The sequence below is a fragment of the Coregonus clupeaformis genome, chromosome 40, assembly GCF_020615455.1.
Source record: "Coregonus clupeaformis isolate EN_2021a chromosome 40, ASM2061545v1, whole genome shotgun sequence".
In the NCBI taxonomy this organism is placed as follows: Eukaryota; Metazoa; Chordata; class Actinopteri; order Salmoniformes; family Salmonidae; genus Coregonus; species Coregonus clupeaformis.
In genome coordinates this window covers 33,583,335-33,610,159 of record NC_059231.1, presented here as the reverse complement: position 1 = coordinate 33,610,159, position 26,825 = coordinate 33,583,335, and the positions used below count along the sequence as shown (strand labels likewise).

Sequence of the window (26,825 nt, the reverse complement as noted above, 5' to 3'; positions counted from 1 at the left end):
TGTCCTAACTGTCACTCTGAGCAAATGCCTTTATCAACTCTGCATCAATACATTAATATGTTATTGTAATCAAATCCCAGTAAGACTGTCCATAAATCATTTGATTTGGTTTACTTATGTATATTAGGTGTTTACCTATTAGTAATAATAATAATATGCCATTTAGCAGACGCTTTTATCCAAAGCGACTTACAGTCATGCGTGCATACATTTTTGTGTATGGGTGGTCCCGGGGATCGAACCCACTATCTTGGCGTTACAAGAGCCGTGCTCTACCAGCTGAGCTACAGAGGACCACGTATTAGATATGTATGAGGAACTTACATGTGGACAATTAGACACTGTAAAGTAGATGGTCTAGAAGAAAATAAACAAATATTTCTGGCTGTCAGTTTTTGGCATATGGGACAGAACAATTAAATAAACATAATACAAAATAAGGTATGATAAATCTTACTTCCTTGAATAAATTGGATGACTTTGAATACCAAAGTGTCTATATTAGCAAGTGATGGTTCTTTCATGTATTTAATTTATTCTTAAAATACTTATTGATAAAAAAGTATCGAATGTAAATGATTCTAAAACTTTTCCCGCAATGCCTCCATTCTTCACATGTCATCATCATCTTCTTCGCTCAGGACTGGAGGTCAGCATTGTGCGACAAACACAAGCACCAAAATAAATGAGATATTAGAGAGAAATATTCCACACCTTTTACAATGCAATACTGCAGCAATTAGCAGGTTCCAAAGGCTGCTCATTGACTAAAGTGACAAAATCTCTGTCTGCGATGAGCTCAATTCATGTTGTAATGTAATTTTTCATGTTTTTGATAGATTGTGACTCTCAGGCCGGCATTCAAACAGTTGCAGATAAAGGTCAACAGCATTGAGGGTTCAGTCAGATTGTTTATGCTGTATCAGAGTTGATGACCACATTAAAACCGTACACTGCAAGACACTCTCACAAGACACTCTCACACACATTCTGAGTGAACTCAAGTGCATTTTGTCCTTCATCTGTAATTGATAGATTGTGAGATTAGAAGTATGAGAGGAGAGAAGCTACTTGTCATGAGAACAGAAAGAGAGCAGGACAAACCAGCGTTAGAGAGCTTGTTTTTCATGTTCTATGGCTGCCATTTTGTGACCACGTTATTCATGTCGAATAAGGTTCTCTACAAAGGTACAACATATAAAACTGTTAAATATATACGTTTTAGGCCTTTCAAAATCAATTTAATGAAATTTGTCTTTCCCCCGCAATCAGAAATGACAGTTTCAATATTATATTTTTCATTGATCAGTAGTTTTACACTTTTACCATTTTTACTAACCATGCTTATTGCAATGTGTCCCAATTTGTAGCTATTGAAAAATGAAAATCAGATTTTTTTTATACACAGCTATGTTTACCTATATCTCCAGTTTCAAAATACAGAGGTGGGTTTAGTCAGAGAAAAAAATGTCAGCAACGTTTTTAAATGTAACTCCTTTGATTGTATACGTGTCCCACTAGACTCTATAGTCTATGTTCGAAATGGCATAAAGCCCAACATCTACAGCTATGAGGGCAGTCATTGTTGTGTAGCGAGAAAAACAAGTATCCATTTCTCTTTCCCAATCTGGTCCATCTTGTTTTACAATAAACTGTTCTTTTTAACCTCTTTGGTCTATAAAAAAATGAAGAGTGCCAAAGGTGTACTCCTCCAGCAGAAGGACTATTCACAGCAGAGCAGAGGGCAAGCAGTGAGCAGTAGGATCTGGTCCAGTCTGGTCCATAGTCTGGATAGATCCAGTCCAACGTTTCGTCCAGTCCATAGTCTGGTGCTAGGTCAGACACATCAGAGAGCCTCGAGCCTGGTTCACAATAATCCTGTTCTTTGGGACACATCTCTCTGTCCCATTACAGTCTAACAGAAGCAGGTGAGGTTGAAGTAAGTGGGAGTCCTCTGTCCGCTGAACATTAGCAGACAGTAGCTGAACAGTACAGTAGTCGATCCAAAATGGCTCCATAGTTACCACTCTCTTCCTCTCTGGACAAGGCGCTGATGGACACCAGACCTCCATGGCACTAGAGGGTTCTGCTCATTTACAAAGCAGACGGACGGTAATAGGAGGAGGCAGACGGACATGTTGATCCAATGACAAACAGTGGGTAATCTACAGCGGATGGTCATTGGTTGGTCGGAGCCGCAGAGTGGTGGAGAATGGAGTCAGGGCACAGGACAGAGTCAAAGATGAGACCTCGCTCTTGACTTCAAGTGACCTCAAACCCTCCGGAATTGGCTGTCGTTGAATGTGTTTAAGAGACCTGCGGATCAATGAGAACACAAGTTCTGTCAGAGTACAGGATAATCAATGCTAGCTTATGACAGACAATCCTTAAACAATGCTAAGTTGATAACACTTCAAAACATGCTAAAGAAATCAATGCTTGTGGTAGAAGTTGCCCAGGCCCTAACCACAGACAGATCTAGGATTAGATTACCAAATGCCAAATCTCGTTGAAATTGAAGTGGGTGAAGAATACCTTAGACTAGTTGTTAGGGTCAACATCTACCTATTCCACAATGATTGTCCCTAGATGAACGTTGTATTTTTTACTCTCATTACTTTTTACTCCCTAATAGGTACTGTATGTGGAACTTCTTAAAATGTCTAGACAGTCCCATACTAATCATTGTCAACAACAGTATGTTCTGGCATCCAAATATTGTGAATTCTGCTGGGGCATTAAACCCAATAACAAAACAAGTGTTGCAGTGCAGAACTGTAAAACAATTAATCAGCCTCACAGAAGAAATCTGGAGAGAGAAAAAAATCGTGTAGTTCGTCGGCATGCCATCTGGCCTATGTGTGGTCTCCAGCCAACTTGATAAAGGCATTGATGCCTTCCAAGATTGCCGGGGCTGCTTAATTTATAATAATGAACTCTTGACAATTACACAGAGTGCAAATTGCCATGAAACGGGGCAGGAGTTAGATTAAAACTGGGGAGATCTGGGGATAAAAACAACAGGAATGGAGCAATCAGTAACTAAATGAACCTGTGTCATTTAATAGGATAATGTCACAGTGTAGTGTAGTCAGTGGCTGCAGGAGAGAAGGTATGGAGGGAATGACCCAAGAGTATACGGGCTAAGAAGAGGGGCATGTCTCCCACTAATACGCCCAGTGCAGCACCAGCCAACGTGGCAATTAGCGCCATTTGAGATTCTGTAATGCTGCCCCGTCATTATGGCAGTGACAGTCATGCTGCCCTCTAGTGGTGAAGTAGTGATTACACTGAGACTGCATTACAGTAACACAACGGATGGAATAGGCAACAAAAGTGGTGGTACGACATGGAAATGAGCATTCATTTGTTTGTTGGTTCATTCATTTGTTGATTTGTTTGTTAGTTCGATCGATCGTTCATTAATTCATTAATTCATTCATCAATCCATCAATTGACCCATTCATTCAACACAGGCTAATGGAGAAAACATGACAGCCTAATACAGTGGTGGCAACGTGTCTCTGTGATATCTCAGGAGAATTTGAATGCAAATTACTTTAAATAGACCGCAGGCAGTGAGAGTCTGTCTGTGTTGGCTTCCCTCTTTCTTCCACTACAATATCTCTCTCACACTGGCCGTGGTAAAATGTAATACTGTAAATCTTGCACACAAATATGATCTCTATAAAAATGGAAACTGGCTATTAATGTGGCAATGAATATGGGCAATTCTGACCTGTAAATAATATGTATAGGCACAGCATGATTATTGAATAGGTTTACATAAAAAATATGTTATTTCTTAATCTTATACTGTATCTCCAGTAACAGATTTATGATGCTTAGGAGAATACTAAAAGTAATCCTGTTGGCCAAACAGATATATTCTGCTTTAGCTGCCCAACTTTCAGGGTGACCCAAAACAAGAGCATCAATGAGATGTCACTTTATTGACAATAGCACGAGGTATAGCATTTTCACGGCACAAATGTTGTTAGGACGTGACAAAACTTCTGGGAAATTCAAATGGCGTGGAGTACTGTGCTGTTACAGGGAAACAGAACGAAACAATCAATAGTTTTCAGTATTCTCCTGAATAAGAAAAACAATTTATGGAAGTAAAATATGTCCTGAGGCCATCCCTCTCTCCCCTCCCCCATTCATCTCTCTCTCTCTCTCTCTCTCTCTCTCTCTCTCTCTCTCTCTCTCTCTCTCTCTCTCTCTCTCTCTCTCTCTCTCTCTCTCTCTCTCTCTCTCTCTCTCTCTCTCTCTCTTACTCTCACTCTCACTCTCACTCCCACTCTTACTCTCTCACTCTCACTCTCACGCTCTCTGTCTTCCTCTCCCTCTCTTCCGCTCTCCATCTTCCTCCCTCTGGGTGTGTAGCGAAGCAGGGGGGTTGAGGAAGATCCAGGACCCAGGACCCTTCAAGCGGAGCCAATGGATGAGACTATTACTTTCAGCCCCTGTGTGTGTGTGTGTGTGTGTGTTGGTTCTTCTATCCTTGTGGAGACCTAAAATCCCCAAAGGTCCCCAAAAGGATAGTAAAAAAAGGAAGGTCCCCTCGTGGGGACATTTCCCACGTTCCCATGAGGACAAAGGCTATTTTAAGGTTAGGTTTAGGGTTAGAATTAGGGTTAGGGGTTAGGGTTAGGTTTTAAGGTTAGCTGTTCAGTTTAGGGTTAGGGAAAATACATTTTTGGGTCCCCACGAGAATAGTAAAACAAACGTGTCTGTGTGTGATGTGTGTAACAAAGGCTGATTTGTGTCCCAAAATAGTAACCAAGGGTTAATATGATTTAGATTGATAAGTGGCAGAGCGTGTAACTAGGCCTATATTAAAGTGCCTGAGGAAGATGTGATCAAATGGTTGAGGTACTGTATGTTAGACACATTAGTATGATTTAGATTGATAACAGAGAAAGTAGGACTAGTAGAATCAGTGCATGAGGAAGATGTGATCAAATGCTACCAGGGCTGATTGAGGATCGTTATGTTAGACGTGTGTGTTTGATATTCCCCAGACACTCCCCATGTTCTCTCGGGAGAAGGAAGTTCAAAGCTATCGGTACTGTAGCTCTTTCATATTACATTTCCTCTACACATCAAATAAACTAACGCTGTTTTAAGCCCAGTGTAAATACACATCACACAGTGTACAGTATATTAAGACTCTGGATAAAACATTTTTTTGTGCACAGTACATTAGGTCTCCAGAGATCAAAGTGTGTGTTTGTGTACAGTATGTTCACTTTTAATCCACTATATTGGATGAAAACATGGTCACTCAATGAGTGCATACACGGTATTGTTCCCTGGGGTACAAAAATATCAAAATATAAATAATGTACCTTAAGAGGTACACATAATGATCTCACATGGTACCTTTCAGTACGTTTTATGGCAGGGCTTCCCAAACTCGATCCTAGCACTACACAGCTGATTCAAATAACCAACTCATCCTCAAGCTTTGGTTTTTTGAATCAGCTGTGTAGTGCTAGGGCAAAAAAAATAAATGCACCCGGGTGCGGGTGGGGGGCCAGCACCGACTTTGGGAAACCCTGTTTTAGGGTACATATGCGGATAAAGACTATAATGGTAAATTTTTTTACCCCATATTTAAAATATAAAGGTACAATCATCACACTCTCACTCTCAAAAAAAAGGGTACAAAGTACATTTCTGTTTCATTTTTACATTTTAGTCATTTAGCAGACGCTCTTATCCAGAGCGACTTACAGTTAGTGAATACATATATATATATTTTTGTAATTTTATTATAAAAAAAAATAAAAAAAATTCAAACTGGTCCCCCGTGGGAATCGAACCCACAACCCTGGCGTTGCAAACGCCATGCTCTATCAACTGAGCTACATCCCTGCCGGCCATTCCCTCCCCTACCCTGGACAACGCTAGGCCAATTGTGCGCCGCCCATGAGTCTCCCAGTCGCGGCCGGCTGCGACAGAGCCTGGATTCGAACCAGGATCTCTAGTGGCACAGCTAGCACTGCGATGCAGTGCCTTAGACCACTGCGCCACTCAGAAGCATGTTTCCCAGGGTACAAACATATTTTGTGTACCCTCAATACCCTTAAATACTTACCATAAGGTACAATTATGCATTTTTTAAATTATATTGGAAGAATGGCTTACTGGGGGCGTGGCTTTCAGATAGTTATTTTTGGCTACCTGTGAGTGGAAGTGTTGTACCAATTGAAGTGGTCAATGTTAGAGGTCAATTTTTGGCACTTACAAGGAACAAAAAAAGTACTATCTGAGGTATGAACTGGGGTACATTTATGTATCTAAAAGTACCACTCCAGTGACAAACGGTTGTACTACTTTAGGAACAATTCTAAACCTTTATTTCTGAATGTAGGTAGCATAGTAAGTTGGATATTTCTGCTCTTCTATACAGTATCATCTCACTCACCACTTTATGTCTGTAAGGGTGTTCCACCCATGTAGCTAAAATTAGTCTGAACCTAGACATACAGTAGTGTCTGAGATACATATAGGATGGATGAATCAACTGACAGTAAACATAAACAAAACATAAACCGAGACTGAGACTATCGACTGTACAGTTTGTCCTTTACAAATAATATAGTGAAATAGCACTGTCTTGCTTTACAACTGGCTTCAGGCATTTTCATCACAAGATAAGTAAAATTTTCTATGAGACTTTTCTGTTTCACCAAGACATTCTGGCAGTATCTAGACCAGTCTATACAGTGGGGAAAATAAGTATTTAGTCAGCCACCAATTGTGCAAGTTCTCCCACTTAAAAAGATGAGAGAGGCCTGTGATTTTCATCATAGGTACACGTCAACTATGACAGACAAATTGAGGAAAAAAAATCTCCAGAAAATCACATTTTTGGATTTTTAATGAATTTATTTGCAAATTATGGTGGAAAATAAGTATTTGGTCACCTACAAACAAGCAAGATTTCTGGCTCTCACAGACCTGTAACTTCTTCTTTAAGAGGCTCCTCTGTCCTCCACTCGTTACCTGTATTAATGGCACCTGTTTGAACTTGTTATCAGTATAAAAGACACCTGTCCACAACCTCAAACAGTCACACTCCAAACTCCACTATGGCCAAGACCAAAGAGCTGTCAAAGGACACCAGAAACAAAATTGTAGACCTGCACCAGGCTGGGAAGATTGAATCTGCAATGGGTAAGCAGCTTGGTTTGAAGAAATCAACTGTGGGAGCAATTATTAGGAAATGGAAGACATACAAGACCACTGATAATCTCCCTCGATCTGGGGCTCCACGCAAGATCTCACCCCGTGGGGTCAAAATGATCACAAGAACGGTGAGCAAAAATCCCAGAACCACACGGGGGGACCTAGTGAATTACCTGCAGAGAGCTGGGACCAAAGTAACAAAGCCTACCATCAGTAACACACTACGCCGCCAGGGACTCAAATCCTGCAGTGCCAGACGTGTCCCCCTGCTTAAGCCAGTACATGTCCAGGCCCGTCTGAAGTTTGCTAGAGTGCATTTGGATGATCCAGAAGAGGATTGGGAGAATGTCATATGGTCAGATGAAACCAAAATATAACTTTCTGGTAAAAACTCAACTCGTCATGTTTGGAGGACAAAGAATGCTGAGTTGCATCCAAAGAACACCATACCTACTGTGAAGCATGGGGGTGAAAACATCATGCTTTGGGGCTGTTTTTCTGCAAAGGGACCAGGATGACTGATCCGTGTAAAGGAAAGAATGAATGGGGCCATGTATCGTGAGATTTTGAGTGAAAACCTCCTTCCATCAGCAAGGGCATTGAAGATGAAACGTGGCTGGGTCTTTCAGCATGACAATGATCCCAAACACACCGCCCGGGCAACGAAGGAGTGGCTTCGTAAGAAGCATTTCAAGGTCCTGGAGTGGCCTAGCCAGTCTCCAGATCTCAACCCCATAGAAAATCTTTGAAGGGAGTTGAAAGTCTGTGTTGCCCAGCGACAGCCCCAAAACATCACTGCTCTAGAGGAGATCTGCATGGAGGAATGGGCCAAAATACCAGCAACAGTGTGTGAAAACCTTGTGAAGACTTACAGAAATGTTTGACCTGTGTCATTGCCAACAAAGGGTATATAACTAAGTATTGAGAAACTTTTGTTATTGACCAAATACTTATTTTCCACCATAATTTGCAAATAAATTCATAAAAACTCCTACAATGTGATTTTCTGGAAAAAATGTCTCATTTTGTCTGTCATAGTTGACGTGTACCCATGATGAAAATTACAGGCCTCTCTCATCTTTTTAAGTGGGAGAACTTGCACAATTTGTGGCTGACTAAATACTTTTTTTCCCCACTGTATGGCGTCTGGTTGTATACTGTGTGTGTGTGTGTGTGCGTGTGTGGCGTCTCGTTCAATCCTCTGTGTGGATACAAGGCTCTGTAATGGGTGTAATACTTTAAAAACAACATATAACATATAATATATATAAAATAGAATTGCAACACTAATGTACAAGATCATATTATTACCATTGTATCACTTGTCAACATCATGCTGCAATACTATTAATCTGTCAGAATCATAAAAACAACATGGGTTAGGTTAGATGTTTGTTTTCCCATTATGTTTTGATGCCGATTCCTGTGTTGATGGATTCATTCTGTACCTTACTTTGTGGATAATGCCCAGCATGGTTTAGAGTTGGTTGTGTAGGTTGTTCATGTCTGTAGTAATGGACCGGAGGTGGTGGTTGGTGGTGTGGGCTGAGGCTGTCTGTCAGGGTCATCAATGCTCTCCTCCGCCATGGGACTGTCAGAGGAATGGAGGATCCACAGGGACTCCAGTCACGTCATAGAGCCTGGAGGGAAATCACAGAGAGGAGGAAAGGGAAGAAGTCATTTTGTAGCTCTGGTAACTTTTTCAAACCAGAGTGTTACCACAATTGACCAACAGAATTAGAGCAATATGGTCAAACGCCTATTCTGCAGCTACCGTAAAGAATAATACAGTAACACAAAAATCAATGTGAGATCTCTCTACAAGTTTTCCAAACCATAAAATACTTTTCAAAATGGAGGAGGTTATGTGTGTGTGAGAGTAAGTGTGTGTGTGTGTGTGTGTGTGTGTGTGCATCATTACTGTGTGTGAGCGTGAGGGTATGTATCTCTCTCTAGCTAATGGTTTGAAGCGTGCAAGGCTCCTCCATGCAGTCTCAGACTAGGGAGGGAGGCTTGGCAGAGGTGGCTAATCGTTTGCAGCGGCTGAGTCTGTTGCATGGCAGTCGGAGCATCTGTCCTCTCCGCGGTGATTCTGTTAAAGCCTCAACTGGATGTGTCCTGTATGGCATGCCAGCAGTGTGTGTGTGTGTGTGTGTGTGTGTTCTGTCGTACCAGCCGGGCCCAAAGGGATCAATTACACAAAAAGGTAAGGCAGGCCGTATCGTATCAAACCCTGCTCTACCAGCACCACACTGCCGGGGCTCCCTCCAGTACCCACAGCCTCCAGTACTATGCAGCCTCTCTAATGTGTTAGCTAGGACTGGGACTATGGATGATCCAAATTCAAGGGATTTGTTACACACTCTGGTCAACACAGTCATACAGTACAAATAAACTCCAAGAAAAAAAGAGAGCACCTTTTGTTTCTAAGAGGGTAGTGTGTGCGAATATAAACGCGTGTACACACATACACACGTACAAGCGTGGTTTCCCACCCACCCACATGCAGTCTATTTATATACCCACACACACGCATGCACGCGCAAACACACGTTTGTTTTACAATCCTTGTGGGGACCAAAACATTTATTCCCATTCAAAATCATATTTTCCCTAACTTCAAACCCTGAACCTAATCCTAACCCTTAACCTAACTCTAACCTTAACCCTAACCCTAACCCCAAAACCCTAAAACTAAACCTAACTCCTAAACCTTAACCCCTAACCCTAATTCTAACTCTAACCCTCATTTTAACCCTAAACCTAACCCCTAAGCCTAAAACATAATGTTCCTTGTGGGGTACGGCGAAATGTCCCACATTTTTTCCTTGTTTTACTTTCCTTGTGAGGACTACACACACACACACACACGCACACGCACACGCACAAGAAGAACACCAAGAAGAGGTAACACCCCCAGACTCCATTAAGACTGTGGGATCACCCTTTCCTCCCAATCTCCTCAGTCCTAACACACTGAGTCCTTCACTTCCTTGATTAGCAACCCCTCCACTCCACGTCTGCTGCTGTGAAACAGCCCTGATTACAGTGTGGTGCATAATCACAGGCTTTCTCTCAGTGGATGCCACCGACCCCACTCTCCATTCTGTAGTTAAATACCCCAATCAGGAGCGAGCTAATGGATTCACTGATTTAATTCATCATCCGCCACTTAAGAGGCTACCCCTCTATGTATGGTATAATCAGTGTGTGTGTGTGTGTGTGTGCGTGCGTGCTCACGTTTGTTTGTGTGTTTTAGTTTATTAGGATCTGCATTAGCTACTGCACATGCAGTAGCTACTCTTCTTGGGGTCCACATAAAACGTACAAATACATGACAATTATAGACATAGTTATAGTGTGTGTGTGTGTGTGTGTGTGTGTGTGTGTGTGTGTGTGTGTGTGTGTGTGTGTGTGTGTGTGTGTGTGTGTGTGTGTGTGTGCTACCCCTCCATGTATGGTAGAATCATTGTGTGAAGACGAGAAGTAGCAAGTGCCATTTAGGCCGACAAAGGAAAGTGTGTGTGTGTTTGTTGTGTTAAATCATTTTCACTGAGTCAGGTTGTTCATTTGAGACGAGACTCACTCTCCATTTTTTTGAGTCAATGTTTGTTCTAAATGGAACTGAACAAATCTTTTCGAAATTAGTTGTATAACAAGTGAGGGTTTCGGTAGCGCTTTGAGGGATAGCTTTTAGCTGAGGAAGTGTAAAAAACGTGCAGGGCTTGGATATACTGTATACTGCACTGTTGTATGCACCTCAAGAACCACTGCATGGTGTTCCAAAGACAAGAATTCTCTTGAGAAGGCGGTTTTCCGCCAGGAGAAAGCAAGTTCATGACATTATCACTTCCTGCCAAGATTAAATGTTCTCTTGAAAACCTCAGCCTTCTCACAAACGTAACAGGGTCCAGAACCATGAAAGACAATGGTCACTACTTGATGTGCTCCAATTTGAAAAATTACTTGTAAAAATGTATCTGTCAGACTGATGGGCTCAAGCATTTTCTTTCCCCTTCTCATCTCTTTCTCCGTCTCATCCTTTGCCTTCTCCCAAACTCATTTGAATTGTTCATCCTATTATATTGTCAAGATATAACCTAAGGTGATTCTTCTCTCCCTTTAACTTATTTTTACCAGCATGCATTTGCTCCCTGTGATGAGAAAGAGAGAGAGAGAGAGATAGACAGTTCTCTTTGTTTTATCTGCCAGTACAATGGAGGAGACAATAATGTGAAGCATCTGCAGAGAGAGAGAGAGAGAGAGAGAGAGAGCGCAATAAGCAATTTAGCTTAAATACATTTTGCTGAAAGGTATCAAGGATGACTGCTGAAACTAATATTATTTCATCATCAGAGAGATGTCTCTGAAATGCAGTTAACCATGTTAGACATTAGCGTTTAACTCTGCTGCCGTGTGGGAGAAATACATATTTAAATTCTCTGTGAGGGTTTTGGGGTGGGTACAGTACTCAGTCAATGCTAAATTGGACTTTCATTGGATGATGAATATGTAGGTACGGTAGTCCTTTCCTGCGGTCAATGACCAAAAGCGCCCTCGTTGGCCTCATGGGTGGAATGTTATTAATATTTTTCATAATTCATCATTAATAACGTTTTTTTTGGGGGGGGAACGAAAATCCAGTGTTTCTATGTTAAACAGTTGTGTTATATTTCAGTCGTCTGTGGTGTATATAAAGTGTAATATTGGGATGCAAACTCAAAATTGAATGCATTTAAACTCTATATATGACATGGTACAGATGTCTTCTTTTTTTAAGCCCATAACCATCGTGTGAGGTGTATACATTTGTTTCAAAGTAGATTTATTTAAGACCTACTAAGAATCACTCTGTGTGACCCTGATTTAGCCCACTGAAGGAAAAGTTACTTTACCATACATTTACTGTACGTGAAGAGGGGCAGAGGGAGAGAGTGATTGGCCTTTCTTTCTCTTTTTCAATGCTCTGCAGATGACACACTGAACTGTCATTTCTTTATAGCTGATTCATAACTATCAACATCCACACACACTGTGAACCACAAAAAGCCTCCAGGCCTCAGAAAGGATCAGAATAGGTCACCACTGTGAAGCCAAAGAAAAAGTATGCATCAATGAGATGGTTGGATTTGAAGAAAAGTCATAGTTTTTACCACATAAAAAATAGAAAAAGATTGGCAGGCCAATGAACTGTAAGCTTTGTCAAAACCTGAGAGATTGGCTGTACATGTCACAGAGGCAGGCAGGCAGGCAGGCAGAGAGAGAGAGAGAGAGAGAGAGAGAGAGAGAGAGAGAGAGAGAGAGAGAGAGAGAGAGAGAGAGAGAGAGAGAGAGAGAGAGGTAGGCACTAGAAAGGCGGGTAGGCAGGCACGTAGGTTGGCAGGCAAACACGCACCCACGCACACACACATCCAGCCAGTGCGTCACTTCACACAGACAGCTCGTCCCTAGCCAACTAGGGCCTCTGACTGTCCGTTTGACGTACAATATGGAGCAGACATGAATACCTGTCATCTCTCAGCCTCTCAGAGCCAACGTCAACACAGGATGACAAACAGCCTTCTAACTCGGGTCGAAATAGACCCACCCAACCTTCTCTCTATACCTCACATCTGTCATTCACAACAGACCTATAGCTCGGGGATTTCTCTGTGTGATAGATATACCTGTTTTTTCTCAGATAATAAATGGTTGAGGTCAATCATCAAGGATAAGGTTTTCATATGCAGGTAAACAGTAGAAGGTTGTTTGTTACAAGGGGGTACAGGCCTTGGTCTCAATGGAATTTCCCAGTTTAAATAAAGGTAAAAATAAAATAAAAAAGTGCTTCTGACTGTATAAGGTGCTGCATGGTCAATCCGACATCTGCATAGGCCGTGCAGCATTTACGGTGATACGGCCTCTGCAGAAGTCAGTGCATTCATACTTCTTGCGCTTTGCGGAGCAGCGCAGAGCTGTTGTGAACGAAGTTGTGAAGGAAGTGAGTTTGTGTTTATACAGGACCTCCCGCCCCCACCTACCGTCAACCAATCATGTCAATGCGGAGCGATACGGAGCCCTCCTCATTGTTACAAAATTTGGGAGCGCACAGCGATGCGGTACAGAGCTCAATTTTGCCTCTGCATGCCTCTGGAGGCTCCGCAATTGTGTCCCACCCTCTATACGGAGCCTCCAACCACATGTGCAGATGAAGCATAAATTGGCTTTAAGTCGCTCTGGATAAGAGCATCGGCTAAATTACTAAAATGTCAATGTTAATGTCTATAGTATGCAATGCTATAAGAGGTTGGTGGGGCTCAACTTGCAAGAGAGAGACTCGATAATGAACTGTATCAATTGGATTAAACTCTTTAAAAATGCTACACGGATCTGAGACACGGTGCCGGTGTGACTCGGCGCATCTCTTCAGGAGAAGGAGTAAAACAGTTAGACTCAGCTGATGACTAAAATATGACAGATACATTAATGATGGGGCCTACGCTGGTCAGAGTTCACAAAGGGCGGGTGGGGAGGCAAATTGGGGAGAGAGAGAGAGCTGCATAACGAATGTGCCCAAATTAACTGCATTTAATTACTAATGAGTGGAAGGTGGGGTGGAGGCAGGAGAGTGTTTGGGACACGGGGAGAGAGGGAAGTGATGGTGGGTGTGTGCACTGTAAAACTTTTCCCTGTAAATGTACAGCAATATACTGGCAGCAGATATGCCAGCTAAATAAATTAATTAAATTCATTGAGGGTAGGCAGGGTTTGTATTTTACAGTATTTTTCTGTAACTACATGGGATTGGTGCAAGCAGGTTGACTGCTAGGTAATGTGTTTTCATATTACAGCATATCAAATATATACAGTATGTATATACATATACTGTATATCAAATATGTATGAATAACTTCTAGAGGCCTTAACAAAGGCTTCCAAACTTGCAGTGACTACAGAGCAAAACAGACCAAGGACATAGCAAATACGCAACCGTTAAAGGTTTGAGGCTTGCTGCCACGCCAATCTGTCCCCTACACACATTTAGTTTACATCTGAGTCATTTAGCAGACGCTCTTATCCAGAGTGATTTACTGTTAGTGAGTGCATACATTTTCATACTGGCCCCCCATGGGAAACAAACCCACAACCCTGGCGTTGCAAGCACCATGCTCTACCAACTGAGCTACAGGGGACTAGCATACTACTACCACATATTAGTTAAATTGGTACAGCACTCTCACTCATAGGTGGAACAAACATAGCCTCTTACAAGGCATGCCTCAAAATATGTTAATGACCCAGAAACAACAATACAATGCAACCATTAGAGGTCAAAAGGTTTTTCATGATCCAAAAATACGGTACACTGTAAACCCCAAGGCATTTTTTACTCAAACACTTCTAGTAAGTTGTACTCAAAGTCAATGAAATTACTACTTAAAAGGTTTATGTAGTACTGACTCAAAACTAAATGAGAATTCACACCAACTATATAAAAAAAAAGATATGATAACAACTTTTTTCCCAGCATGCTCTACTGCAGGTGGATTTTTTTTATTTTTTTTTATATCTGTGTTTTTGCATGTACATTGAGTGATTGATTGAATAAATGTTATGCTACACAACGATAAATAATTGTTTTCTAAACTAATCCAATCATTGACCTTTTGCACCCTTTACTGAAATGGTTGTTCCAGTTTAAATGGCTTAAATAGCTTCCTCCCACTGTTCTTAACCCTGGCAGTCATTATGAATAAATGTTGTTGGATAGCCTTAACACTGACTAGATTCCAATAGCAATTACACATAACTTTGCAAGTAAATTGTCCAGATATCCTGGTTGGAAGATTACTGGAAAACATTTTGGAGGCCTGATGTGACCTGTAAACTATTAGTTTCAGGCAACTGTATAAGGCCTTATGATATATGTAACTGTTCACCTATACTGATAATATTCGCCTACGAACTCACTTGGGGAAGGCCACAGGATTGAACACTATCAAATTCAACAATGATGTCTCTGTCACTAACAAGTCATTGGTGGTAACTCTACAATTCAATTGAAAAGGCAAGGCACACTGAGAAATTATTGGTGTGACTTAGTGGGGGCATTAAATTGAAGTATACCTTACAAAACAATCTGCATTTGTATTACTCATATGAAGGTAGTACTGATAACTTCAGCTATTTAAGTTTATTTTTAAGGTAATCGGTTTCCTCAAAATATTTGAGTAGCCAGAACTTATCCGGTTTTACAGTGTAGGGTACTGTATTCTGTGGGGTGAATTACAGTACCATTTGAAATACACAACTTCTTTAAGGTAATTTACTGTTAAACCAAAGTTTCATTGGAATTTACTATGTCATTTAACAGTTAAGCCTAAAACCACCCAGAGTGCATTGCCATTTACAGCAATTTACTGGAAATAGTTATTACAGTACATTGCTGTCAGTTGTATAATACTGTAAAAACAAAAATATTGCGCCTGTAATATGGGTCATATCTTTTGAAGTGTTTGGGCCAGAAACAAGCTGTTTTCTCTGTAGTAATGGTGCAAACATCATGGTCACGAAAATGCATGTTTATTCACTATGGCACCGAGAGGCTGTGGTACAGCGAAGCCTAATCATTACAACAATTATTATATAATATATACAGTACCAGTCAAAAGTTTGGACACACCTACTCATTTAAGGGATTTTTACTATTTTCTACATTGTAGAATAATAGTGAAGACTTCAAAACTATGAAATAACACGTGGAATAATGTAGTAACCCAAAAAGTGTTAAACAAATCAAAATATATTTTATTTTTTAAATTCTTCAAAATAGCTACCCTTTGCCTTGATGACAGCTTTGCACACTCTTGGCATTCTCTCAACCAGCTTCACCTGGAATGCTTTTCCAACAGTCTTGAAGGAGTTCCCACATATGCTGAGCACTTGTTGGCTGCTTTTCCTTCACTCTGCGGTCCAACTCATCCCAAACCATCTCAATTGGGTTGAGGTTGGGTGATTGTGGAGGCCAGGTCATCTGATGCAGCACTCCATCACTCTCCTTATTGGTCAAATAGCCCTTACACAGCCTGGAGGTGTGTTGGGTCATTGTCCTGTTGAAAAACAAATGATAGTCCCACTAAGCGCAAACCAGATGGGATGGCGTATCGCTGCAGAATGCTGTGGTAGCCATGCTGGTTAAGTGTGCCTTGAATTCTAAACAAATCACAGACAGTGTCACCAGCAAAGCACCCCCACACCATCACACCTCCTCCTCCATGCTTCACGGTGGGAACCACACATGCAGAGATCATCCGTTCACCTACTCTGCATCTCACAAAGACACTGCAGTTAGAACCAAAAATCTCAAATTTGGACTCATCAGACCAAAGGACAGATTTCCACCTGTCTAATGACAATTGCTCATGTTTCTTGGCCCAAGCAAGTCTCTTCTTCTTATTGGTGTCCTTTAGAAGTGGTTTCTTTGCAGCAATTCAACCATGAAGGCCTGATTCACGCAGTCTCCTCCGAACAGGTGATGTTGAGATGTGTCTGTTACTTGAACTCTGTGAAGCATTTATTTGGGCTGCAATTTCTGAGGCTGGTAACTCTAATGAACTTATCCTCTGCAGCAGAGGTAACTCTGGGTCTTCCTTTCCTGTGGCGGTCCTCATGAGATCCAGTTTCATCATAGCACTTGATGGTTTTTGAGACTGCATTTGAAGAAACTTTAAAAGTTCTTGAAATTTTTGGGATTGACTAACCTTCATGTCTTAAAGTAATGATGGCCTGTTGTTTCTCTTTGCTTATTTGAGCTGTTCTTGCCATAATATGGACTTGTTCTTTTACCAAATAGGGCTATCTTCTGTATACAACCCCTACCTTTTCAACACAACAGATTGGCTCAAACGCATTAAGAAGGAAAGACATTCCACAAATTAACTTTGAACAAGGCACACCTGTTAATTGAAATGCATTTCAGGTGACTACCTCATGAAGCTGGTTGAGAGAATGTCAAGTGTGCGCAAAGCTGTCATCAAGGCAAAGGGTGGCTGCTTTGAAGAATCTCAAGTATAAAATATATGTTGATTTGGTTAACACTTTTTTGGTTACTACATGATTCCATATGTGTTATTTCATAGTTTTAATGTCTTCACTATTATTATACAATGTAGAAAATAGTAAAAATCCCTTGAATGAGTAGGTGTGTTCAAACATTTTACTGGTACTGTATATATTTTTTTACTAAAATAATTTGTGCTTCATTCATTTCACCTGACAGAGGTTGGCGCGTGAAACTGAACATTTGAATCTACAGTAGGCAGAGCTATTACTGTAAAGAAATACAGTATGTTAGAGTAATTTTTACAGGAGGCTTCCAATTACAGTTAACAACCGTATTTTTCAGCATTTTACCCTTAATGCAGTGCAATCTAGAGCGTTAATTCTGTAAAAACACATTTAAGGTATTTTACTGTGCATTCTACAGTATTACTGTTCAAATTACAGGAAAAAGTCTTACAGTATGTGCGTGAGTGAAGCGAGGGAGGGAGGTTGCTTTCTCTCCCCAAAATACCTGCCGTGAAGACTCCATCTGCTCCAGTCATTAGCGTTAAGAGGGAACCTTAATTCAAACTAATTGCGAGCGATGAACAGGTAAACAAACCACTGTGTTGTTGGGGAGAAGTAGGAGGGAGAGGAGAAGTGTTTTAGGTACGCTTGCTTAGGTGTACCTGGATCGGGTTGGATTCATTAATATGAGTGTTCTGCTGTCTGCTGCCAGCTAGTGTAGCTAACTCTAAGATGGAACTGTGGAACTGTCGGGAGCTAAACTGTGACTTGGGAGCCAAGTCATGGCTTGTGGTGTAGTGAGTGAGTGAGTGAGAAAGGGTTCACACTGGGTTGAGGATACACATTGGTGGTTGATAGAATTAGAATGACTACAATTGACATTCCTATTCAAGTTAACATTCTGGTCATTCTAATTCCAAGGAGTTACCCCCATAATGTACTTTCAAACATAGTGAGAATGTTAAAACTCACCGTAGTGGTTTTGACTCTGCCTCCTGGTTGTGTACAAGTCCATCCAGATTTATTGATTAACAGGTCACAGCCCTCATCTTCCAGACATGGGACCATCTCACACCACTGTTTGGTCCGGACGATACTAGCTGTGGGGTGAAGGAGGGAGGAGAGGAGAGATGGAGAGAGATAAGGAGAGAGGAGGACAGAAAGGGAGAAATAGAGAGGCATGGTTAACCTCATTCGGAGGGGTCAAAACACACAACTCTCAGTATTTAAAACAATAAGTCGGTATTTATATTATTTTCAAATGTTAATTTGGTTTTTTAAACTCAGTTGATTGAGGCACTAAAAATAGTAGCCTTCTGGATATACGGCAAGTGTATATGAACTACTAAATAGTTAGCACACAGAGCCAGAGTACTAAAATCCACCTGGCTCGCTCACACTACAAATGTAGGATCTTAATTTGATCACCCTGTTGCAGGATAACTTCCCTGCAGTGTATTTGAGGTTAAAAAAGGCTTCTGAAGTTTGTAATTTCCACTCTGAAATTTCAGACTTGATTTTCCCTTACGAAAAATGTATCAGCCCCTACATAAATCACACCAGATAATATTATTTTCCTGATTTAGCAAACTGGCTCAAATTAAGATCCTACATCTGTGCATCCAAAATATTATCATTGATTAGCCACAAAAAGTGACGCTTTTTCTACATCAGCCTTGTTTGGGGTTGTCTGTTTGTGATGATGCACTTCTGAAACGTCTTCATGGGCAGAAGTGTGTCCTTATCCTTATCCAGCTTGACTGTGGACTAATCAACGGATAGAGTACAGACTAATAATAAACACTTCTTCTGAAACCAACCAAACTGTCTGTCTAATCACAAAGCTTTGTATTTGAGGTAGGCTCTTTGGCGTAGGGACTCATTATACACAAAAGTCTAATTTTAAAAAGTAGGACACACTATTCCCACACCTGCACACCTTCAGACAAATGGCACCCTCAACTGGCCTTCAGAGAGAGAGAGAGAGAGAGAGAGAGAGAGAGAGAGAGAGAGAGAGAGAGAGAGAGATTAGAGTTAGAGAGAGAGTTAGAGTTAGAGTTAGAGTTAGAGAGAGAGTTAGAGAGAGAGTTAGAGAGAGAGTTAGAGAGAGAGTTAGAGAGTTAGAGGGAAAGAGAGAGATAGACATCTATAGAGATGGATACGTGTCAGGAGAAAAAGTAATCAAGCTCAGCCCTTGGAAGAAAGGAAAAAAAGAGAAAGGGAGAAAACATGAAAAATGTCCATTCACTGCAGGTGAAAGGGGAAACATGTTGGGAGTCTTTGTCAAGTACTCGCCAAGACAGACGACCCTCAATTGATAAAGACATATTGTGGAGTCTGGTTAATATGGTGTGCGTCCCAAATGGCAACCTATTCCCTATACATTGCACTACTTTTGATCAGAGCCCTATGGAAAAGGGTGCCATTTGTGACTCGGCCATGGTAATACTGTAGGTCCTTCTGGGTTGTTTGGAAGGCTCACAATGATTGTGGTAGCCTGTTAGCCCCAATGAATAATCCAATCTAGGATAAAACGAGATGAAGGTGCCCTGCTCCACTAACATTCAACCATGGGATTAAATTACAAGGCACAACTCTTCACACGGCTTATCTCCTGTACTACACTACTAACACACCACAAGCAAGCACACATGCACGCACACAGGCACAACACACACCCCTAGCAGCTCATTGAGCCATCCGACAACATTTTAATCAGATTCACCCTCCATCCGTAACACCCTCCACATGTCATGATGCCATTCATTCTACTCACTCTCTCCTGGCATTCCTGTTACACTATCTTTCCTTCTTTCTGTCTATAGTGGGCTACCAGCAGTATTGGCCTATACAGCTGTCACGTTGCTGTGGATTGGTGTGGTGTAGAATCAGGCGCAGGAAGCAGAGGATAAGTCCAACAAGACTTTACTAGAGCACACAAAAAATAATCCAAACAGCCCGGAGGCAAAAAGACGCACACAGGCGTAAAATAGCGAGCGCACACACAGGTGCGAAAATACTCTCCTAACACAAGGAGGAAGCTATGAAAATAGCGTACCGACACGGTAGCGCAACAACACGATCACGAACAATTACACACAACACTAAACTAACAACAAGGAAACTAAATAGGGTGCTAAATGAGACATAACACAAAACAGGTGTGACTAACAGACAAAACCAATCAAACAAGAAACATAGAGCGGTGGCAGCTAGTACTCCGGAGACGACGACCGGGCGAAACCTGCCCGAACAAGGAGGAGGAGCCGCCTGGGCCGAAACCGTGACAGTACCCCCCTTGACGCGCGGCTCCAGCCGCGCGGCCTCGGCCTCGGGGACGACCAGGAGGATGCGGAGCAGGGCGCGTAGGATGACCACGATGGAATTCGGTCATCAGGGACGGATCCAGAATGTCCCTCCTCGGCACCCAGCACCGCTCCTCCGGACTGCACCCCTCCCACTCCACGAGATATTGGAGACCCCCCTTCCGGCGTCTCGAATCCAGGATGGTCCGAACAGTGTGCGCCGGAGCCCCTCGATGTCCAACGGGGCGGAGGAGTCTCCTCAATCTCAAAGTCCTGGAGTGGACCAGCTACCACCGGCCTGAGGAGAGACACATGGAACGAGGGGTTAATATTCTTGTAATCAATAGGTAGTTCTAACCTGTAACACACCTCGTTCAATCTCCTCAGGACTTTAAAAGGCCCCACAAACCGCCGACCCAGCTTCCGGCAGGGCAGGCGGAGGGGCAGGTTTCTGGTTGAGAGCCAGACTCGATCTCCAGGTGCGTACACTGGCCCCTCACTGCGGTGTAGGTCGGCGCTCGTCTTCTGTCGACGTATGGCACGCTGCAGATGGACGTGTGCAGCGTTCCACGTCTCTTCCGAGCGCCGCACCCACTCATCCACAGCGGGGGCCTCGATCTGGCTCTCATGCCACGGTGCCAGAACCGGCTGGTACCCTAACACACACTGGAAAGGGGTTAGTCTCGTGGAGGAGTGGCGGAGAGAGTTCTGTGCCATCTCGGCCCAGGGCACATATCTCGCCCACTCCTCCGGCCGGCCCTGACAATATGACCTCAGAAACCAACCCACATCCTGGTTGACTCGTTCAACCTGCCCATTACTCTCCGGGTGGTAACCCGAGGTAAGGCTCACCGAGACCCCCAAACGTTCCATAAATGCTCTCCAGACTCTGGAGGTAAACTGGGGAGCCTCGATCGGACACTATATCCTCGGGCACCCCGTAATGCCGGAAGACGTGAGTAAATAGAGCCTCAGCGGTCTGTAGGGCAGTAGGAAGACCCGGCATGGGAAGGAGACGACAGGCCTTCGAGAACCGATCCACAACGACCAGGATGGTGGTATTCCCCTGTGAGGAGGGAAGATCGGTAACAAAATCCACCGAGAGGTGAGACCAGGGTCGTTGTGGAACGGGCAGGGGCTGTAATTTACCCCTGGGCAAGTGTCTGGGCGCCTTACACTGGGCACACACTGAGCAGGAGGAGACATAAACCCTCACATCCCCTGGCTAACGTTGGCCACCAGTACTTCGTACTAAGGCAGTGCACTGTCCGGCCAATACCTGGATGTCCAGAGGAGGGGGACGTGTGAGCCCAATAAATCAGCCGATCCCCGGACCTCGAGCGGGACGTATCGCCCGACCCACCGGACACTGTGGAGGACTAGGGTCGGTGCGTAACGCCCGCTCGATCTCCGCATCGACCTCCCACACCACCGGTGCCACCAGACAAGACTCCGGTAGTATGGGGATGGACTCCACGCACCTCTCCTCCGTGTCATACCGACGGGACAGAGCATCTGCCTTCCCGTTCTGGGACCCAGGGATGTAAGTGATCTTGAACACAAACCGGGCGAGAAACATAGTCCATCGAGCCTGGCGAGGATTCAGTCTCCCTAGCTGCCCGAATGTATTCCAGGTTACGATGGTCGGTCAGAATGAGGAAAGGGTGCTGAGCCCCCTCAAGCCAATGCCTCCACACCTTTAGGGCCTGTACTACGGCTAACAGCTCCCTGTCCCCTACGTCATAATTCCGCTCCGCCGGACTGAGCTTCTTAGAATAAAAAGCACAGGGGCGGAGCTTAGGTGGTGTACCGGATCGTTGAGAAAGAACTGCCCCGATACCGGCCTCAGACGCGTCCACCTCAACTTGGAAGGGTAAAGTGGGATCCGGGTGCGCCAACACCGGAGCCGAGGTAAACAGGTCCTTCAGTCTCCCAAAGGCCCTGTCCGCCTCAGCCGACCACTGCAAGCGCACCGGACCCCCCTTCAGAAGAGACGTTATGGGAGCTGCCACCTGTCCAAAACCCCGGATAAACCTCCGGTAGTAATTCGCAAAACCCAAGAACCGCTGCACCTCTTTAACCGTAGTTGGGGTTTGCCAATTACGCACGGCTGCCACTCGGTCCACCTCCATTCTCACCCCTGACGCAGACAACTGGTAACCCAAAAAGGAAACTGACTCCTGAAAGAACAGACATTTCTCAGCTTTGACATACAGGTCATGCTCCAACAGTCTCCTCAATACCCTGCGCACCAGGGCTACATGCTCGGCCCGAGTAGAACTGTACACAAGAATATCATCTATGCACACCACTACTCCCTGCGCCTGCATGTCCCGGAAAATTTCATCTACAAACGATTGGAAGACTGATGGAGCATTCATTAACCCATATGGCATGACGAGATACTCGTAATGGCCGGAGGTAGTACTAAATGCTGTCTTCCACTCATCGCCCTCCCTAATGCGCACCAAGTTATATGCGCTCCTGAGGTCCAATTTTGTGAAGAACCGTGCCCTGTGTAATGACTCCGTCATGGTCCCAATCAGCGGGAGTGGATAACTATATTTCACAGTTACCTGATTGAGACCGCGGTAATCAATACACGGACGCAAACCTCCATCCTTTTTCTTCACAAAAAAGAAGCTCGAGGACGCGGGAGAAGTGGAGGACCGTATGTATCCCTGTCTCAGAGACTCGGCAATGTAAGTTTCCATTGCCCTTTTCTCCTCCTGTGACAAAGGATACACATGGCTCCGCGGGAAGCGCGGCTCCTGTCTGGAGGTCTATCGCACAATCCCCCTGTCTATGAGGTGGCAACCGTGCCGCTCTGGTCTTACTAAACACGAGCGCCAAATCCTCATACTCAGGAGGAATGTGCAGTGCTGGCATCTGGTTCGGACTCTCCACCGAGGTCGCCCCTACGGAAACACCCAGACATAACCCCTCACACTGAGCAGACCACCCTTTAAGAGCCTTCTCTCGCCACGAAATAGTAGGATCATGGGTAATCAACCAGGGAAGCCCCAGTACTACCGGATACGCAGGAGAGTCGATCAGATAGAGTTGAATCGTCTCCTCATGACCCCCCTGCGTCATCATCCTAAGTGGCGCTGTGACCTCCCCAATCAACCCAGATCCTAACGGACGACTATCTAAGGCATGTACAGGAAAGGGCTTTTCGACTGGAAGGAGGGGAATCCCTAACTTAACACAGAATCTCCGATCTACAAAATTCCCAGCTGCGCCTGAATCGACTAGCGCCTTATGCTGGGAACGAGGTGCAACCTGTGGGAAACAAACAGGTAATGTAAGGTGTACGACAGAAAGCTCTGGGTAAGTAGGGCGCCTACTCACCTGGGAGGACTCCCCACTGTATGACCTGCCATCTCCCTCACCAGGGGACCCTCCCCAGCACCTAGCCGCGGTGTGCCCTCCGCGGCCACACTTGGTGCAGGAGACTGCCCCCCTCGGGCTCCTACCTCCTCTCCCTCTAGCGCCAGCACCTCCAAGCTCCATCGGACTCTGCTCGGAGGCGCTGGAGGGTGGAATGGGAGGCCCCCACCTGGGACGTCCGCGGGTCGCAAGCAGGGTGTCCAGTCGAATGGCCATGTCCACCAGCTGGTCAAATGTTAGTGTAGTGTCCCTGCATGCTAACTCCCTGCGGACGTCCTCCCGAAGGCTACATCTAAAGTGGTCTGAGGGCCCTCTCATTCCACCCAGCATCAGCCGCTAGAGTCCGGAACTCCAGCGCAAACTCTTGAGCGCTCCTCATCCCCTGTCGGAGGTGGAATAGACGCTCCCCGCCGCCTTCCCCTCTGGTGGATGGTCGAAGACTGCACGGAAGCGGCGGGAGAACTCCGCATAGGTGACTGTGGCGGCGTCTATTCCCCTCCATTCGGCGTTGGCCCACTCCAACGCCTTGCCGGTGAGACAGGAGATGAGGGCGGAAACGCTCTCGTATCCCGAGGGCGCCGGGTGTATGGTGGCAAGGTAGAGCTCCACTTGTAAGAGGAACCCCTGACACCCGGCAGCGGTGCCGTCGTACGCCCTCGGGAGCGAGAGCCGAATCCCACTGGGTTCCGGTCGATGGACGGGCTGGCTGTCCGGTGATGATGGTGCGATAGGTGGGGCTGTGGGAACCCCGCTGGTTTCCCATCGACGAAGGGTGTCCATGACGCCCTCCAAGGCGTGCCCGATCTGGTTGATCCGGTGCTCTTGACCAAGGAGACGCTCCTCCATGATGTCGACGGGTGCTCCTGCTGATTCCATGTATGGTGTGTAATTCTGTCACGTTGCTGTGGATTGGTGTGGTGTAGAATCAGGCGCAGGAAGCAGAGGATAAGTCCAACAAGACTTTACTAGAGCACACAAAAAATAATCCAAACAGCCCGGAGGCAAAAAAGACGCACACAGGCGTAAAATAGCGAGCGCACACACAGGTGCGAAAATACTCTCCTAACACAAGGAGGAAGCTATGAAAATAGCGTACCGACACGGGTAGCGCAACAACACGACACGAACAATTACACACAACACTAAACTAACAACAAGGAAACTAAATAGGGTGCTAAATGAGACATAACACAAAACAGGTGTGACTAACAGACAAAACCAATCAAACAAGAAACATAGAGCGGTGGCAGCTAGTACTCCGGAGACGACGACCGGCGAAACCTGCCCGAACAAGGAGGAGGAGCCGCCTCGGCCGAAACCGTGACAACAGCGTACCATGTAACCAGGGCAAGCGGTGTTATGAAATAAAAACACTCCCTCCTTCCCAGCCCAGTCCAGTAGATGTAATTTGGTTGAGGGAAGGTATCTGTGGGTGAGTTCATGTGGCGGTGATAAAGGGAGGAATAACATCATTACACCCACGGTGGGACACTATCTCAGTGAAATGATATATCACACTCATGTCAACCAGCCTGAGAGAGGGCTAAGGTGATAAATCCTGGCTAAATAGAGAGAAGAGGTGATGCTCTGGCTGGCAGGGAGGAGAGGGAGAGGGAGGGCCTGGAAATGCTCATCTACCAAAGCCTGGGATAGGATGGGGATGGATACAGCAGGAGTCGCTGTACTGATGCTAGATCTGCTCACATGATTATAGCTAGGAACCATCTATTATAGCTGATAGGGCCAGCATCAGCAGTTAAAGCCTACATCTGGAGTGCTGCTGATGGCGTACTACCAAAAATAATGTTTCAAGATGTAATGGCTCTCTTGTCGTTCTGTTATCTGTATCTTTCTACATTACACACACACATCCCTTAGCCTGTCCCCTTCTCTGAATCCATGCCCAAGCCTCCAAACCCTCCTCACCCTCACCCTCAGTCCCAGTCACCCTCAGTCCCCAGTCCTGGCCTTCTGCCTACCAGCTCCTCTCCTACATTAGCATGCTCAGCAGGCCCCTGCATGACAGCTCCAAGACCCTTTTAAGCAAATGTAGTGTGTCTAAATTTCACACAGGCATTTCCAAACACGGTGGGCCCTATTGTCAGTCCCCACTCCTCTCCTATGGGCTAAATGGCTAACCGTCCACACACACTGAACACAAACTGAACACACACACACACACACATTAGCGCACGGTCATTTGCTTTCATCATCGAAATCCCCTTTCATGTTTCTTTAAACTGCAGTGTGTATGTCCCAAATGGCATACTATTACCTATACAGTGCACTATATTTCACTGGCCCTGGTCAAGGAATAGGGTGCCATTTGGGATGAACACAGTATCTCACTCATTATCCACCACTCTCCTATGCTATAAGCATGACACACGCCCTGGCAGGTTCCTGTTTGTATGTGTGTGTATACCTACAGTATGTGTGTGTTGTGTGCATGCAAGTGTGTGCGTACATCTTTGCGTGTTAGTGTTCATGGTCTATGTTCGCTCGTGTGTGGGCTTCTTTCGTCTGTGTGTGCATGCGTGTGCTCAGACTGACTGTGCATCAGGAATAAAAATAAATCCTAGCTTTGTAATTAGCCACAAGCCTCTGTCTCTCTCTCGCTCTTCCCTTGCGGTCTCTGATTTTCATATGATTATTACACCCATTTGCTGGCTTAATGAATGTCTCGTGTTAAAATCTGCAAAGCCTTTTAAAGCCTGAGATTGTACTGCATTGAATTTGTGTTCCAAATAGCTCCGTCACTCATGAAGCTTCAAGAGGCTGTGATAACGAGATAGCATGCCGACACACATAGCAATAATCCTTGTTTTCCTATGCGTTTAATGGTGGCCCACGTGTCCCTGGAGAGGTGTGTGTGACAAT

The 26,825-nt window shown here is 44.4% G+C and overlaps 1 protein-coding gene across 4 annotated transcripts in view; it reads right to left on the bottom strand.

Moving 5' to 3' along the window:
- Window positions 1–601: 601 nt before the first annotated feature.
- The window catches only part of LOC121555072 (chemokine-like protein TAFA-5), a 207,237-nt gene continuing 181,013 nt past the window's right edge, over window positions 602–26,825 (bottom strand). For 2 of the 4 annotated variants that reach the window (XM_041868858.2, XM_041868861.2), the window contains exons 3-5: window positions 18,220–18,347; window positions 8,649–8,840; window positions 602–2,316 (exon numbers count right to left, since the gene is read on the bottom strand). In XM_041868858.2, the coding sequence (XP_041724792.1) occupies window positions 8,832–8,840; window positions 18,220–18,347 (137 nt within the window). In that variant the 3' untranslated portion in view covers window positions 602–2,316; window positions 8,649–8,831. Of the gene's footprint in view, window positions 2,317–8,521; window positions 8,553–8,648; window positions 8,841–18,219; window positions 18,348–26,825 lie in introns of those variants that run through there. The other 2 variants (XM_041868859.2, XM_041868860.1) reach the window with 2 other exon arrangements.